This window comes from Oikopleura dioica, chromosome 1 (assembly GCF_907165135.1).
Source record: "Oikopleura dioica chromosome 1, OKI2018_I68_1.0, whole genome shotgun sequence".
NCBI classification, from domain to species: Eukaryota; Metazoa; Chordata; class Appendicularia; order Copelata; family Oikopleuridae; genus Oikopleura; species Oikopleura dioica.
In genome coordinates this window covers 590,198-606,216 of record NC_137291.1, presented here as the reverse complement: position 1 = coordinate 606,216, position 16,019 = coordinate 590,198, and the positions used below count along the sequence as shown (strand labels likewise).

General features: G+C 37.9%; 3 protein-coding genes across 3 annotated transcripts; all 3 read right to left on the bottom strand.

The window, feature by feature from the left end:
• Nucleotides 1–2,974: 2,974 nt before the first annotated feature.
• Nucleotides 2,975–5,830, bottom strand: LOC145703285 (sodium/potassium/calcium exchanger 4-like). Its single transcript, XM_081780627.1, has 16 exons — nt 5,722–5,830; nt 5,484–5,579; nt 5,284–5,439; nt 5,012–5,241; nt 4,685–4,969; nt 4,512–4,628; nt 4,420–4,470; nt 4,216–4,325; nt 3,957–4,173; nt 3,817–3,912; nt 3,652–3,766; nt 3,535–3,610; nt 3,381–3,492; nt 3,225–3,337; nt 3,092–3,178; nt 2,975–3,049 (listed from the first exon to the last, which is right to left on the bottom strand). The coding sequence occupies exons 1-16, from the start codon at nt 5,828–5,830 to the stop codon at nt 3,037–3,039; spliced, it is 1,983 nt and encodes a 660-aa protein (XP_081636753.1). The 3' UTR covers nt 2,975–3,036.
• Nucleotides 5,831–8,412: 2,582 nt separating this feature from the next.
• On the bottom strand, nt 8,413–9,609 carry LOC145705145 (uncharacterized). The gene is made up of 2 exons (XM_081782603.1): nt 9,358–9,609; nt 8,413–9,318 (listed from the first exon to the last, which is right to left on the bottom strand). The coding sequence occupies exons 1-2, from the start codon at nt 9,476–9,478 to the stop codon at nt 9,131–9,133; spliced, it is 309 nt and encodes a 102-aa protein (XP_081638729.1). The 5' UTR covers nt 9,479–9,609; the 3' UTR covers nt 8,413–9,130.
• Nucleotides 9,610–10,369: 760 nt separating this feature from the next.
• On the bottom strand, nt 10,370–13,962 carry LOC145703275 (uncharacterized). The gene is made up of 6 exons (XM_081780615.1): nt 13,711–13,962; nt 11,720–11,754; nt 11,162–11,193; nt 10,866–11,011; nt 10,607–10,695; nt 10,370–10,562 (listed from the first exon to the last, which is right to left on the bottom strand). Exons 1-6 carry the CDS (start codon nt 13,720–13,722, stop codon nt 10,370–10,372), a joined length of 507 nt encoding a protein of 168 aa, XP_081636741.1. The 5' UTR covers nt 13,723–13,962.
• Nucleotides 13,963–16,019: the final 2,057 nt, after the last annotated feature.

Below are 16,019 nucleotides of genomic sequence, written 5' to 3'. Positions count from 1 at the left end.
TCATCCATTGAAATCGAAAAGCCTTCTGCAGAACACGTGATGTTTGCCTTTCCAGGCGAGATGGTGCATGTTTTATTGGAACTATCTTAATTATAGGGCTTGTTTAATCGCTAGTGGGAAGAATGGAATCTCACCAAGAACCCAACAATCAGGACACGAGCATACTCAACCGCAAGGCTTCCCGCATCATTTTTTCCAGGTTCTTTGGACCAGAGTTCGACACCACTTGGAAGTGGCAGCTACATTTTTAAAGGGTTGGCAGTCACGTGCAGCTGCCTTGGCGTTGACGCAGTGTTTCAATAGTGGTAAAAACTCTCGTGAGCGAGTAAGCGCGGGCAGAGGCCCTCATATTTTTAACATAACTGAGTGAGCGCGAGTAGACCCTTTTGATTTTTTTTGTGAGCGAGCATGAGCGTTCAATCGCTCGCTCGCGCTCATTCGCAGCTTTTCGAATTTTAGAGCCAAATTTGTTATTATCGACTCTAAAACTCAGCAGAAAATTGTAGTGAAAAAGCATCAACTTCGTTCTAGAATGTATTTTTGCAAAAAAATATGACGAGAATTCATTTAAATCTATGATTTATCGGAAGAGACGATTTTTATCCTCTTACTACGTAAAACGTCTCTTTTGAAAATAAATTGTGCTCATTAACTTCAAATAAATTTAGTTTGATTTTAAAAATTCGCGAAAAAGATTTTTTTTTCGATTTCGGACAGAGTTTGATCTTGAACACGAGTGAACACTCTAGAGTGAACAGAGAGCAGGGGTTTTCCGCGGATTTCGAACCCTGCTCTAGTCACAACCTTAAGAAAAAAGGAAAAAATAATTCTCGCACTTATCCAAAGAACCTGCAAAAAATTTTTGATGCGGGTAGCCTATCCATCGCCAGTACAGTAATGTGAGCATCCACCGTTCTGACCATCGTAGCAGGAAGCCGATACCAAAGTTGCTGATAAAAGATAACTTTGTTAGTTGAAATATTGTTTGTGCCTCTAATCCAGGATTTCATACGATTTTTGAGCGCCTCTTGCGGCGATGAGGCAGGGAAAATCTAATTTCTAAAATCTAATTTCTAAAAATCTAAATTTTTTAATCTTTAAAAACTCAGACGCTCAGCTTTTCAACGCACCTGGTCACGAGCCATTTCGAAAGATGGGACTTGAAAATCGATAAAAAATTCAAGTGCCGATTTCCGAATTTTCGGGTCTAATGATTGAGAATAAACTGTATTAAAAACACTTGTTGAGCATAAAATTGCAATACTTATTCCGTACGTCTCTAGTTCTAATCATAATAAATATTTATGGACCCCCCGTCAACAATTTTCGAAAAATCTAAAATCGGAATTTCATAATTTTACCCCGGAAATAGATTCTACGGGTCAAAAAACGATTTTAAGGCTGCATTTTTTGGGGGTCTATCTCGACTCTAACTCCCTCAAAATCGCCTTTGAAAATTTGCCTTTTTAATAAAAATTGACAAAAAAGTCCAAATTTTGCTAAAATTTAAGATTTTTATTGGTCAAAAATTGCTCAGGACAAGTTTTCGTGATGCATTAAATTTCCAGGCACACTAAGAAGCCAAAATATGGCTGTTTTGAAATTTTAGATTTTTGAGGAAATGTGTTGACGGGGGTCCTTAATGCCGGCCTGGCATGATAAGTTCTCTCCTCAAATTCAGAATTTTTAATATGGTCCAGAGAACGGTTACTAGACTCACTACACTTTTTCGATGCTCAGAGTCATGGCAAGGGTCAACGCATAATGAGTGTAAGAAGTCTCAGCTAGAAATACCAATTTGTATTCAAATACCAATTTCGGTTATTGATGACTGAACAATTCGGAAAATTTGGAGAATGCGCCCCGCGCCTGATTTTTATCTACATGTGATTTACCTTTTTATTTAGGAAAAAACTGTTTCAATAGAAAAAATTGGTATTCTTACCGAGCGCCCCCGATCGAAAAATCAATCAAAAACTTTCTAACCTCCATTCGAAATGGTTTTTCTTTTCTTACTGTACTAAGTTAGCGACGATTACTTCAACAAATTCCTGAAAAGTCTCCTCATCGGTCTTCTTTTTTCTCTTTATCTTGATTTAGTTGACCAGCGGGAGAACGCTGCAGTGCTTTGCTGGTGCGTTGGAAGACTTACACACCTAACTTAACTTAACTTAACTTAACTACACTTAAACGCCCCCGGCAATTTCAATTCCGGTTTTATTCTGACAAGAAATTGACAAGGGTTTCTGCATATTGCTGGATGGATCTCAATTTTTGCTGAAAATCAGTTCCGATGGAATCACGACGTCTCGAGAATAGAAATTTGAAATTTTGCTCCTGTTTGGACGCTCCGATAAGTTCATCTCACAGAGAAATCTCGGGAAAAAGCAAGAAACTCAAAATGCTTCATTTTAAACACGAAACCCGAAAATGCAATCAGAATTTGGAAAAAAGCGAAAAAGAATTTTCTCGACGACCTCGAAAAATGCCGAACTACGGAATTATGCACAAAACCAATGAGTGGCAGCCTAGAGAAATCCGTAATTGAATTTGATGTGTCAAGCCGCATTTTGCTTTTTTAGCGAAACCACGGAGACTCCAGCCGGCTCGATGAACCTCAATCATTATCATGTAAGTCTCGCTTTTTTAAAGAGAAAAATGAAGAACGATCACAAAATAAGCGTTATTTTTCATCAGCATGTAAATAGCCAAGTAACGAACGGAAATCTCGGCTCTATTCACTTGGAAATTGACGTGCTTTTTGAAAGAGTTTCTCGAGAATTTTCTCTCCTATAGTCTGTTCTTATTGGAAAACTCCTCAAAGTCGGAATAATCGCCGGGATCTTCCTATTTCTTCTCATTGTCGAAGCCGTCTTTGACGTTGTCAAAACACGAATTTACACGAAATCACTTCGACATCCAGCAAAATCATATCTTTCTTTTCTCGAAGTTTAAAATAAAAAAAAACAAAAATGTATGAAAGAGTATATTTATAAATATGGCAGTTTGAAAGCTTCTTTTTTAATTTTATTTTTCTTAGCAGGAAAGACTGAAAAAACAAAATTAACCCGTTTCAGCGAAGAAACCAAACCTGTGGCATAAAATTTCCTGCGTAAAAGCATAGGCAAGAAAACAGGCATAAAGCAGCAACAGTGCAACGCCCACTCTTTTATCCAACCTGAAGGTGAGATGAAATCAAGGAAGAAAGAAATCCTCAATCTTACTTGAATCTGAGAGCAGCGAAAATGATGATGGCAATTGTCAAAATTCCTAAAAGCACCAGGCCAAATTTCGAATGGGGCATGATTTTCTTTCCCGTGAAGCTGTTAAATTCGCACTTGAATAATTTAAGCCTATTTTAAAACTGATTCTTTGTCTACCCATTCTTCCGGTTTCAGCAGCGAAACGGGTTTATCGCGGACCAAAGCGAAAATGAAAAATGGAGCGCCGATTCCAAGGTCAATGTCGAAGACATTTGAGCCAATAGCGTTGCTAGAAAAAAACGATTCACCTCTTTCTATGATATTTTTCCACCTGACTGCCATGTCGCCAAAACCATCTCTAGCGACGAGGATGGAAGACAGAGCGTCTGGTAGACTCGTACCAACCGCTTTTTAGGAATGAGTTAAGTTTGCTATCCCTATTTTTTACCAATGATGACAAGTCCCATTGTAAAATGACCAATTCCGAGAATGCAGCCGGCGTGCTCGACGACCGTCACCATTCCATAAGTCAGCGCAACAATCCAGGCGATGCACATGATGAACTGCAGTTACAATCATTACAGTCATCGTTCATAAAAAAAAGGAGACTTACAGAGAGAAGATACCATTTGCGATTTTCATCGGTGTCGCATCTTGGAATCGTAAAAGTGTAGAAAACGTAGAAGGGAAATGACATGATGAACAATATCTAGAAATAGCCGTCAAAACTTAAACAGAAGGAAATGGACAAACAATTGAGCCGATGAACTTCAAAATTCCAATCGGCGTTTTTTCCTCGAGTTTCGGTGGAATATGCGGTACTCCGGGGCAAAAACTCCAACAAGGGCAAAGATGGCACAATTCTTCTTCCTCTTCGTCGTCTTCTTTGAGAACTTCATCTTGGGAATTTCGAGCTTCGGGATTTCGCTCGATGACAGTTTCCGCGTCGTCTATTCCACTGTCTCGCCCGCTGAGAAGAGCGTTAGGGGGGTCACGTGATTTGGCTTTGTACCTGGTTGGAAGATTCTCTTCGTCTAATTCTTGATGTCTTTCGTCAGGTTCGATTTTGCCTTTCGACACGATGCTTTGATTTCGAATGATTGATGTGTTCCGCCGCTGGCTCTAGAATTCAATAGTTAGTAAGAAAAAACTGCTTCTTTTCTTGTGAGAATTAGTCAAAAAGTATATTTACTATTCTAATTCAATTTTTCAATACCGAGTCGTCGCATTCTTGCGCTGATTTTTTAACTGGCTTTGGTGTTCCCGACTTTTAAAGAAATAAAAACGACACTGAAAATAAAAACTTACGACAGCTCCGGTCATTTCACCAGGTCGAGTGTGTCGAAATTGGGATCCAACGAGACTAGAGCGGCGTTTTTCGGGGAGAACATCTGCTGGCTCTGTTTTTCGGCGAAAAGCGCTTTCGATCTTTTTGAGGTTAAAAATTTCCATCGAATTAATTTCTTGAAATAATTTTTGACCATTTTCTTGAGCAAAAACGTCATCAACTGTGGATTAAACGCCATAATGACCACATAAATCACATAGAGCGCCGTCAAAATCAGCGCTTCCCACCAAGTGATGTATCCATCCCAAGCGAATCCGACCAGAAAGCCGATGGAGATCGCGTAATAAGTCGCATCTCTAGCAAGAGGGCGCCAATCCAAATTGAGGCTCTTTCCAGCCAGGGCAGCGCTGAGAGCGACGATCACGAGCAAATTGAAAACAGCTGATCCGACGATGGTGCCAACGCCGACGTCTGTCTCCTGAAATTCATTTTCGATCCGGAAAAGAGGGGCTTTTCTTACTTTTGTGACACCAAGCAAAGAAGTGAATAATTCCGGCGCTGAACTTCCCGCAGCCATGAAGGTCGCTCCCGCCACATCTTCCGAAAGATCGAGCTTCTCCGAAATCGCTTCTAGAGACGGGACAAAGAAGTCATCGCAGATAATCGCCACTGCGACGAAAAGCCAAAGAATAGCGATGCAGTAAAAAGCGAGCCAAAGACCTGGAATCGTTGATTTTTCATACGAACAAACTAAAATACTCTTGGAAAGGGGAAGATATGGAGAGTTTTTACTTTCAATTTCGTCGGCAGTTTCATTAAGATCGATCCTCCCTTCTCTGATGACCCGGGCGCAAGTGTCGGAGAGAAAGCCGAGATCATCTTTATAATCCTCGACAAATGCGAATATACAGCCAGCCGTGTCGTTGAAACTGGGACATGGATCTCCCTCTAAAATTGGATTTCTTTTCATTTAAAAACTACGGGATGATTACTTTCGTCTGACCACGTGACATTCGAAGTTTCCGGCGCTTGTCTTCTCTTCCTTGATTCCAGGTTTCCGGAATTTCGGCCTCCAAAAACGGCAAAAACTGGAAAATATTTTTAGACACCATAACTTATTTGCTAGCTTTTTGGTGCCGGGGTTCTTATTAAAAAGATAACTCGAAATACTGTATAAAACATTCGGACAAAACGGACAATTCAAGATCTTTCGAAAATATACTCAATTACCTGTAAAAAATAAAACGCAACCTGCAGCACAAATCCACCTAATTCTCGTCTTCAATTCTCTCTTTCTTTTGTCTCTGGCAAAATTGCTCGCTCTCGATTTCGATTTCATTCTTAATTATTTTTCTCAATTCCAAAATGCAAAAAGTGCTAAAAATTGGGATTGAAAGTGTCAGGATTTGAGGGATAAGCCTGCCTTGATGATCCTTGCCTCTGATCATTGATCGTGCTTTATGATGAGCTAATTCTTGACCGCTTAGGATCCGCAAGTTTTTTCAGAATTTTTTTAATATTTTTAAGAATTGACTTTTGTTAATTTTTTTATTTTTAAATTTTTTATTTAACTTTTAATTTTTTAGTATTATATTATAAAATTGAAAAATTATTTAATTAAAAATTTTTTATATTAAAAAAATATATTTTTATAAATTTATTTTTTTAAAAATAATGGATTTTGAAAAGAACAGTTATTTTTATCTCTGTTAAAAAATGACGTTTTGCAGATTTTTTCTCTGAAAAATTAAGGGACTCCCTCTTCAATTGCGCGATGATTTTATGAAGTACTGACAGATGAGCGGGGGTGGCATTTGGCAAAGTCTCAGAAGAGACGATAAAAATTTTTCAACACTTCGAAATCATCCATCAACGAGGACTCTTGTTTCTCTACTTCACAAATTCCTGGAATCTGATCCCAGATGACTTTGAAAATGTAACTGTAGCTTATCTCGTTCTCTCTTTTTCTGAACAAAGCTGTAACGCAAGTCGATTCGGTGTGGAGAAAGGGAGTGATGAGATGTTGGCAGGCCAACCATTTTAGGATAATGAACGTTACGGGTCGCTTACAAGCATCAAAAAATCATCAGCTTGCTTTTGTCGCGCTGATTGTTTCTGACCCTTGTTTTCGCAGGTTTTGAGCAGATTGGCTTGACACCCATCTCTCTTTTCTATTTTTTGGATTAATTCCGAAAGGGTTTTTTTGATCATAAAAATTTTAAAAAATGCAATTTTTTTCAAGAAAAATTATAAAGATTATCTTTTTTTTGTGATTTTTTTTTTCTGAATTATTAATTTTTGTTTCTCTGAAAGAAAATTCGCTTTCCTTTCGAAAAAAATATAGAAAAGTGTATTTGTATTTGGCTGCTTCTGAAAAAGACAGTGGCGCTTCGATCGTCCTAGGATCGGCTGATCCGTTGCGTTCGATTTGACGAAGCACAACGCATAAATCCGCCACTCATCCCGCCTCACATATTAACCCTTTTCCCATTCGATGATTTCGCCCTATTATTTGCATATGTAATGGAATAAGCAGCGAATTATACTTAGAAAAAATGTTAAGTTTTTTAGGCCAAAATTATTTTGACAAAAATTTTAGTCAAAATTTTAGCTTTTTTACGACTCGCAGCCTCCCTTGTTGACCCGAAAATCTTTCTAGATTGTCTTCCCGAAAGAATTTTTCCTGAAAACTTATTTCAGTTTAGCAAATGCCCTCTTCGTCGAAAATCCTTGGAGATCAGCATGATCGTCCTTTACCAAAAGCTGTCCCCTCCAAAGATTCTTCTGAAGAAAAATCGAAAAATAATATTGGCTATTTTATCGTTGGCGCTATCTTCATCTTGGCTGTAATTTTCTTAAATTCGGACACAAGCAGCGGGTAAATCTGAAAGAAAAATTTTGAAAAGGAAAAGTTTTCAGTGCTGGTGCCTGTGATGGAGACAGCAATCTTCCCTGCGATTATGATACCACTGTTTCGCCTGAAGAAAACACTCTTCAGCCAAGTTCATTCAATTTTGCGACATCTTTTTCGAATGAAGGGTTGATCGATTTGGAGACTGTTGGAATTTGCGACGGAAATCATAATTATTCTGTTTCTGCTCATGCTTTCCTCCAGTAAGCCTATTCTAAGTAAGGCGAATAGATAGAAAAAAACCTATAGATCTCCAAATTACCCGAACAATTACGACCCCTTTTTGGAGTGTACAACCAGATTTTCGACTAACTCCGACGGCCTGACCTTTGAATTCACAAAATTCGAGGTCGAACATGGATTTGACAACCTCGTCTTCCGCGATTCCTCCGCAGAAGAATATGCTTTCAGTGGAATTCAAACGGTATTTTGTGCAAAAGTGGCTTTTTCGATAATTTTTAAGGGAATGACTGTCTCCTTCTCTTCTTCCTACGTCGACGTTCATTTCGAATCCGATCACAGTGTGGAGGACTCCGGCTTTTCTTTAAAAGTCAAAGCTGGGTACGAGTCAAGCTTTGATGCAGAAGACCTTTATTAAAGAATTCAATAAACTGGGAAAGCTCGATTTTCATTCGCTTCCACTTTATTTTGCCACGAATCTTGTAGAAAATCGAGAAGCCGCATGCGGCTTTTTCGAATAGAAAAATCTAGATTCGCGCGGCTTTTTTTAACTTGATAGTCTAAGAGTCGAAATCTGCCGCATTTTTTCTCCTGATGTGCTATCTTCTAGAATACGGCTGGAAAGTATTGATGTCAAACACGTTAGATAAGCTGCTCGAGAGCGTACGTTTATCGTCAAAACGATCCAAGTGATTTTGGGCAAGCCTGAAGCTCATCAAAATTAATTCCTCAAAATAAACATTCTTCGCTTTCTCCCCTTTTAGACATTTTTTTTGTGCAATTTTAGTTTGAAAACAAGGAAGAGAAAGTTGTTTCAGAGTTTATTTGGCAAAAATTGGCAGAAGCCTTTTTAACAGTTTTATTTTTAAAAGTCCTGGTTCTTGAGTTTAAATTTGCTGAATTGATATTTCAAATTTAAAATTTTTTACCTCATGATGCGATTTTGAGCTTGAGCTAATGAGATTTTCAGTTTGAACCAGTTATTTTTGGGAGGGTGTCTGGAACCGACAAAAAAATTTCGACAAATTTTGCGTGGAAATTTTCAACCAATCAGAAGCCTGCATTTGGCAAACCGGCCAATCAGCAGCCGAAAAGCCGCCCACGCAAAATTTGTCGATTTTTTTTTTGTCGGTTCAAGACACCACCCCTTATTTTTGATCGAAGTTTTTTTCCGAGTTTGTCGAGAAAATATCCAAGATTATCGATAAAAAATCAAAAACTAGATCGAAGATAGTCGATTTCGTGCTCTAGGCCAATCAGAACAAAGATCATGATATTCAAAGTGTTTCTGAAACCTGATTGGCGTCTAGGCTGAATTCTTTATATTGATTGGTCAAAATTTAAACCAAAAATTTAGTGTCAAAGATCGAATTTTTTGTCGACTCGAATTTCTTCCATTTCGATCAATTTTTTAAAGTTTTAAGGGCAATTTGAGATCGGACCTTTAAGAGTTATTTTTTCTACATTGAACAAGCTACTAGCAGTGTTTTCTTATGTACAGTTAATTATTTACAAGAATTTGAAGAAGATATTTTCCCGCTGCAAGTTTCAGGCGCTCACTGTTTCCACAGAAGTCATTGATCCACGAGGAGAGTTCTGTAGCATCACAGAGCTTCCATTGATCGAGTACTTGTCCGTGGGATTTTGTCGCATCCAGCGGAGAACGGCGAAGAAGAGAGCGATGATGGCGATGAAGATAACGATCAGGGCAGAAACAAGGCTCCACAGAACAGTAGCTGAAAAGTTAAACGATTGAAAAATTGAATAAATCTTACGATGGATTTTAATCCTTTCGTCTTGCTCCCCAATTTCGCCCTCAATTTCGTGAATTATCTCCTCGACGGTGCCATCAATCAAGAGCGCATCCGACACGTCAATTGGCCCAATGCTGATCATCGTTGTTGGTTCATCCAAAACGCCTTCGCGACGAGTTCTGCTTTTTTCAAAAGGGCAATCTGCCGGGTTGATTGAACAGCTATTTTCGCCGGTTGCTGGGTTGAAACAGATTCGGACGCGGCAGTGGAGGAACACTTTTGAGAGTTTTATTTTGTAATAAATAAAAAAAAATAATGAACAAAGCCGCTTGCGTTTTTCTTAATAGAGAGTCGAGAGAGCCGCTTGCGGCTTACGAGCCAAAAATAAAAAACCTATATAATGACTCATAAATTATCATAATTTGTGATTCATTGTTTCTGACTCATTGTTTTTTTGTAATTAATTATGATCCAGAATTTATGACTTATATATGATGATGAATTAAAAATGACTCATAATGACTCATCATTATTAATGACTCATTAAAAATCAAATAATTCTCAGCTCAAAAAGCCGCATGCGGCTTTTATATTTTCGGCTCAAAAGCTGTATGCGGCTTCCTCGTGTCCATTAATAAAAAAGCCGCGAACGGCTTTTTGATCGAAAATCGTTTTTTTTCTTGAAAAACTCTAGCTTCAGATGATTCAGCAAATTTAAACACATTTGCCTCAAAAGTTCCAAAGGGCGCAACTCCAGAATGGATCAAATTCACTTGTGCGCCACTTTCCAATGGACAGCTAGAAAAACTGATTTAGGGAAGAAAAATAGTTTGTGAACAAACAAGTCATCGATGAGCATGAGTCCAACCGGGCCGGAAGGATCTGGGGTCGGCGTGGCCATGCATTGGAGGAGCTGGACGGTGGCGCGGCCGAGATTTTGGTGATCTAACAGGGACACTCGGGCTCTAGAATAACGGGCTCAGCGGGTGAATAATTGCTTAGCGAAGGGATTAGAAAAACAATAAAGATTTTTTTAGAGATCGAATTGGAAGAAAAAACTAATTATTTGCTTGATGTTATCACGTGAGCCCACTTTCCTGATAAGGCCATCCATGGGCAAATGCGGCGACCTCTGTCTAAGTGGCCTTTTGTACTCGGCATCGGAAAAGAGCTGGAAGGCCATCAGGAAATTCCCATTTCCAACTGGCGCATTGTAATTGACCACGCTTCGGGAAAGAATTTCATTTGTAAGGAAAAAAAATGGACTTACGTAGGCGGGGTGAAATAGGCACATTTCCACGTGACGCTGTTTCCTTCCAGATCTGATAATTCGTTTTGATAAAGATGATTTGCGTCGTCCTAGAATTTTGAATGAAAATATTATTTTGAAAAAAAATTCCATAAAAGATTTTTTTTTAAATCTTTTTCAACGTTTTTTTTTTAATTTTTTTGATTTTTTTTTTCAATTTTTTTTTTCTTTTTTTTTCCATTTTTTTTTTTTTTCTTATTTTAAAATTTTTTTATCCTACCGTTTTGAGCAGACTTCCACAATTATTGTGCTCTCCCTCTTTGATGCAGATTGTATCGCCTTCTCGGCTCATGCAATCCGGAAGGATCAAATCTCTGGAATCTTGGACGCGGGCGCAGAATCGCGCTTCCTCCAAACACTCCAATTCTGAAAAGAGATGTTTCTAAAAAGCCTTCTCGCAGTTTCTTCTCGCAGATGGTGATGTAACGTTTTTTACGAACGTGGTGGAAATGGAAAAGTTTGACAAGTGGGATTGATAACAAAATGGGGAGCGGAAGATTAGGGGTGTCCACTTACCTAATGTGCTGGCGGAGACGGCTGTCAGGACTTTTTGGGTTCTTCAGCTGATTTTTTTAATTTATGAAAATTTTAACCAATCAGTTTTCGTCATTTTGAGGTAAGGCCAATCAGTGGCCAAGTTGGGGGGGGGGTTTGTCAGGAACTGAAAAAAATTTCGACAAATTTTACGTTGAAATTTCTAGCCAATCGGCAGCCTGGATTCGGCGAACCGGCCAATCAGCAGCCGATTAGCCACTTACACAAGATTTTTCGAGATTTTTATGTCGATTCGTGACACCCCTCTAGTTTGGAGCCTCATAATATTGGACAGTTTTCCTCAAGATGCCCTTATTCTGGGCAGAACCAAAAAATGGAAGTGATTTTCTGGATCAGGACTCTAATTGGCCGGTAGGCCAAATACAGCAATCTTATTGGTCAACTTTAAAAACACTTCCACTTTTTGGTTAAGTCCTCATAAAAGATGCATAAACCAAGAAAAATTCTGGGTTACTCTAACCCTAACCCTAATTCTAACCCTAACCTTGAAAATTTCTTGATAATTTCGAACCCTTTCCTGTAAAAAGCTGCATTTTCCAGCGCGATCTTCTTATCTAAAAAACAAATTGAAGGGGAATCCAATAAGGCGCCTATAAATGTCAATGGAACAAGTTTTCTTTCTATTAGAAACAGAGTGCGACCGCTTTGAAAATATTCATTGCCCGCTTTGACTCAAAATATTACAGAGGGATTTAAAAGGGATCGTAATAGAATACTGGAAGGAAATGGCTTCTGTATATTTATGCTCCACGGCGGAAATTTATTCCTTCAAACGTGAACGAAAGAATCCGGCCCTTCTTTCTTTCCGACTCAATGTAAGAAGTAATAAATAAGGGCAGAATTGAGAAAAGAATGTGATTTTATGGATCTGGGTTTCCATTGGCCGGTAGGCAAAATAGAGCAAGCTGATTCGTCTTCCCATAATTCGGACATTTATGGATAACCAATAAGATTGCTGTGTTTAGCCTACCGGCCAATCAAAACCCTGATCATTCTCTATTTTTGATTCTGCCGAATTATTCCAACAAAAGAGGGAAAAATGGAAATTCTATGAATTCTTAGGTAAAAATACAAAAGGGATGTTCCGCTGCCGTGGGGACTAAGCGGCCATTTTGCGGCTTGAAAATCACGTCTGAGAGAGCAAAATAGCTTTTTTTTGTAAAAAATGGGCACCATAAATAACTCTCATTTTTTTCAATCTGGAATTTTTTTTTTCTGAGAAAAAATTGATACTTTTCTGTAAAGAATTTCAGGGACTATATTGACAAGTAATTTTGAAAGAATAAAATTTGGCCGAAGACTTTCGACTTAAGGGGGTAGAACTAGGATTTTCGAAAATAGCCAATTCTAGACCGGCGCTCAAAGCCAGGCAAGCTAAGATATTCAAATTATCTCTTCAGCTGAAGATAGAGCAAACTTAGATCTAACAACATTTTTCTTAAAAAAATTTTTCGTCAACAAATTTTGGCGGTAGAGAGCGAAACACCAAACTATCTCATCGAAAATCGCCATTTTAGCCTATTTGCGTCCTCAAATTTCTCGAGTCACGTGATTAGCCGATTTTTAAAATTTCATTTTTTGATAGTTGAATGCTTTTTCTAGCAACATCTCAAAGGAAATTTCGTTAACCTTTGTAAAAATAGGTTTTTCTTATTTAAAGGGGCTCTCAAAAATCACTTATTTTCGGAAAACCTAGTTCTACCCCCTTAAATCGCCAAAAACCTCGAAAATTGGCGCCGCTGAAAAATCAAAAATCCAAAATGTTTATTCTCATCCAAAACAATTGATAAATCTTTTCCTTCTAAGAACGGGCGCTCTATCTGTCTTTCAAATTCCAATATTTTCCTCAATTTTTCTCAAATAAAAATTTAAAATAAAATGAAGAAAATTGCAAGCGCAACTCTAAAATTTTAAAGTGCACTTTTGATGTTTACGAATTTCTCGCTTCTGAGCCCAAATATTTCAAATTCAAAAACTTTCACTTCGAAACTCGGAGATGGCGATTTTTCGCGGATCAAAAAGGCCACGATAGTTCAATCCGCGAATTTTCGAAGCGCGAAAAGGGAGATGACCGCGCCAAAGCCGCTATGTGTATAATTTGAATTAATTTATGATCCAGCTTTCTCCAAAAAATAATCCCTTTTGCTCGAAGGGCGATCTTGAGAAGCTGATTTTAAGCCGGGGTTTTAGGTAATTTCATGGTTGAGGTTTGTAAAAATAGGCTCGAAAATTTGGACATATACAGAGATGAAGTTTATTTTTGCTTACGACAGTTGACATGAATTAATAATTGATTAACTGGACTACAAGCCTACTTTCTTATTAATAAATGGCGCACTCTCAACGATGCAGAACTGGATTTTCGAGAAATCAGAAAATCAGAAAATTTCAATTTATATTTTAAAATTTTTAATTTTCGCTACAAATGGTCGAATTTGAAAAAAACTGTGAGAAAATCGATTTTGTCTCAAAATTATGAAAATTTCTGAAAAATCGTAAATAAAGATTACCTGTGTATTCATGCTCACAGTTTTTTTCTTGTTCAATTCTTCTTCGGCCTTCTTTGTCTCTGAAAATATTTCTCTCAAGATTATTTTCGTACCTTCTTCTTTCTGCTTGCTCTCTCTTTTTCTTCTTTGAAGTCTGTTATTTTATTTCGCTTTATAATTTATTATTTTGAAGTTTTTTTATTTTCCGTTTTTTTTTTAAATTTATTTTACAAAGCAAGTTATTTTCTTCAATTTCAGAGCAAAACTCGGAGTCTCTGCAAAAATATCGCGAGCGCGCGCGCGAAAAAGGTGGCGCAAGCGAGCTCGCGCACTGAGAAATCAAGAAAATGGAGCTTTTGATTATAAATTGGAGCATTTATTGTGACTAAATACAGGTGATTTATTAGGTTCAACGAAATTGTCTTAATTGAGACATTCTTGTTCGCGATTGGAGACAAGTGGAGTCTTTCTAAAAATAGCTTTCTTTTACTGATAAGGAAACTTTTTGAGAATTTTATCGCTGACCTTCTAGTGAACAAGATATTTTTGAGACTTGATAGCGAATACTGGATGAAATATCATAAACATTTATAATCAAATTTTGCTTTGAAGACCCATTTTATTCCATCATATTATCAAAAGAGACATTCATATTCAGAAAAACGTTTCTTCTATATCTTTAATTTGTCCAAAAGATTTATTTTAACTTAGTTTGATTTTAAAATTTACATTTATAGTATCGAAAATTCGGGATGGTGTCTGGAACCGACAAAAAATATTCGACAAATTTTGCGTAGGCGTCTACTCGGCTGCTGATTGGCCGCTCAGCCGACTCCAGGCTTCTGATTGGTTGAAAATTTCCACGCAAAATTTGTCGAATTTTTTTTGTCGGTTCCAGACACCCCCCCCCCTCGCAAATTCCAAAAAAATGCTCAAATAATCCAAAAGCCTTGATTTGAAAATAAAGTTCTTGTGGTAGTCCCCTTAAAAAATCAGCTCAAAATTAAACAAACGTTTCCAGAAATGTTTCAAGCCTGCTGGCCAAAAAAGATATTTTCATAGAGATTTCAATTTACATAGGAATGTTTCAAAAATCGAGGAATGGACTTGTGGGAAAGTATCCTTTTCCCAAGAGAAAACGGGTTTTTGCTTATATCAGAAAATATGCAAATTTATATTGGCGAGCTCATCTCTGCGGCTTATGCGATAAGATAGAGACCGGGAAAATGTTTCTTTGAACATGCAGCTTGTTTTTGAGCCCGTTTGAGTTTCTGACCAACCGGTTTATTTTTTCTTCGATTTCGGGCAGCTGCGATTTATCGCGATTATGTAACGATTTATTGTGGCAAAGTGATGGCGAATTCGCTTGTGAAGAAATTACGCGAACTAAGACGCTTGTACTTGTTTGGCATTACAGAGCTCGCAGGTGTTATTTTGGGCTTCGCACTTGTCCAAAGAAGGGATCAAGACGCAAATCCACTTTTTACCGGGCCCTTTTCACATTTTCGAGTCTTTTTGTTATGGTCCATAACTTATGGACAAAAAATGCGCAAAAGCCAGTTAGAAACTCGCCTTCCTCGGCCTACCGCGGTATTCAATCTCCGGCCAGGCGCTGACCACGTGACCGGATTTTTTCTCCGCCGAGAAGGTGGCGAGAAAGTGATGTCATTGTGATTTTGAAGAATTTTGACGGAAGATTTTTCGGTCAAGCTTTCTGAAAGAAGTTGTTTTTGGCGGTTATTTAAGGACCCCCCGTGAGCTTTTTTCAAAAAATAAAATTTCGGAATTATAAAATTTGACCCCGGAAATGGATTCTACGGGTCAAAAAACGATTTTGAGGCTCCATTTTTTGGGGGTCTATCTCGATTCTAACGACCCCAAAATCGAATTAGAAAATTGGACTTTTCGCCGAAAATTGACGAATTTGCGCTAATTTTGGCAAAAATATTTATTTTTCTCGGTCAAAAATTCCTCGTACCATGTTTTTAAAGCAAGTTTAACCTGAGGACGCATTTACAACCAAAAATATGGTGTTTTTGAAAATTTCCATTTTTCGAAGGAAAAAACTGACGGGGGGCCTTAAAAAAAGATCTTTATCAAAAAGTCCGAAAAAGTCAAAACTATTACATCACGTAGCCTTTCCCTGTTTCCTGTCACGTGTTGACCTTCTTTTCAAGAGACAGATCTGAGATAACAAATGATTATGCGCGAAGGCGATTTTCGAGGCTTTTTCGTAGCGAAATTAACGGAGAACTGGATTTTCTCCGGTCCAGCGAGGATTTTCTTTTTGATCTTTATTTTTCGGACAAAGGCTCTTTTTTCGTTTTTTT

Bases quoted from the DNA above. Each gene is read 5' to 3' on its own strand.
- LOC145703285 (XM_081780627.1), bottom strand. From the start codon at position 5,830: ATGAAATCGAAATCGAGAGCGAGCAATTTTGCCAGAGACAAAAGAAAG. The intron at 5,242-5,283 runs GTAAAAACTCTC...AGAGTATTTTAG, and splicing joins AACTGCCGACGAAATTGAAA to TTTGTTCGTATGAAAAATCA. The intron at 3,493-3,534 runs GTGGAAAAATAT...GTTTTTTTCTAG, and splicing joins TTTGGCGACATGGCAGTCAG to CAACGCTATTGGCTCAAATG.
- LOC145705145 (XM_081782603.1), bottom strand. From the start codon at position 9,478: ATGATCAGCATTGGGCCAATTGACGTGTCGGATGCGCTCTTGATTGAT. The intron at 9,319-9,357 runs GTAAGATTTATT...TTAACTTTTCAG, and splicing joins CGAAAGGATTAAAATCCATC to CTACTGTTCTGTGGAGCCTT.
- LOC145703275 (XM_081780615.1), bottom strand. The intron at 11,012-11,161 runs GTAAGTGGACAC...ATCTCTTTTCAG, and splicing joins CGTCTCCGCCAGCACATTAG to AATTGGAGTGTTTGGAGGAA. The intron at 10,696-10,865 runs GTAGGATAAAAA...TCAAAATTCTAG, and splicing joins GTGGAAGTCTGCTCAAAACG to GACGACGCAAATCATCTTTA.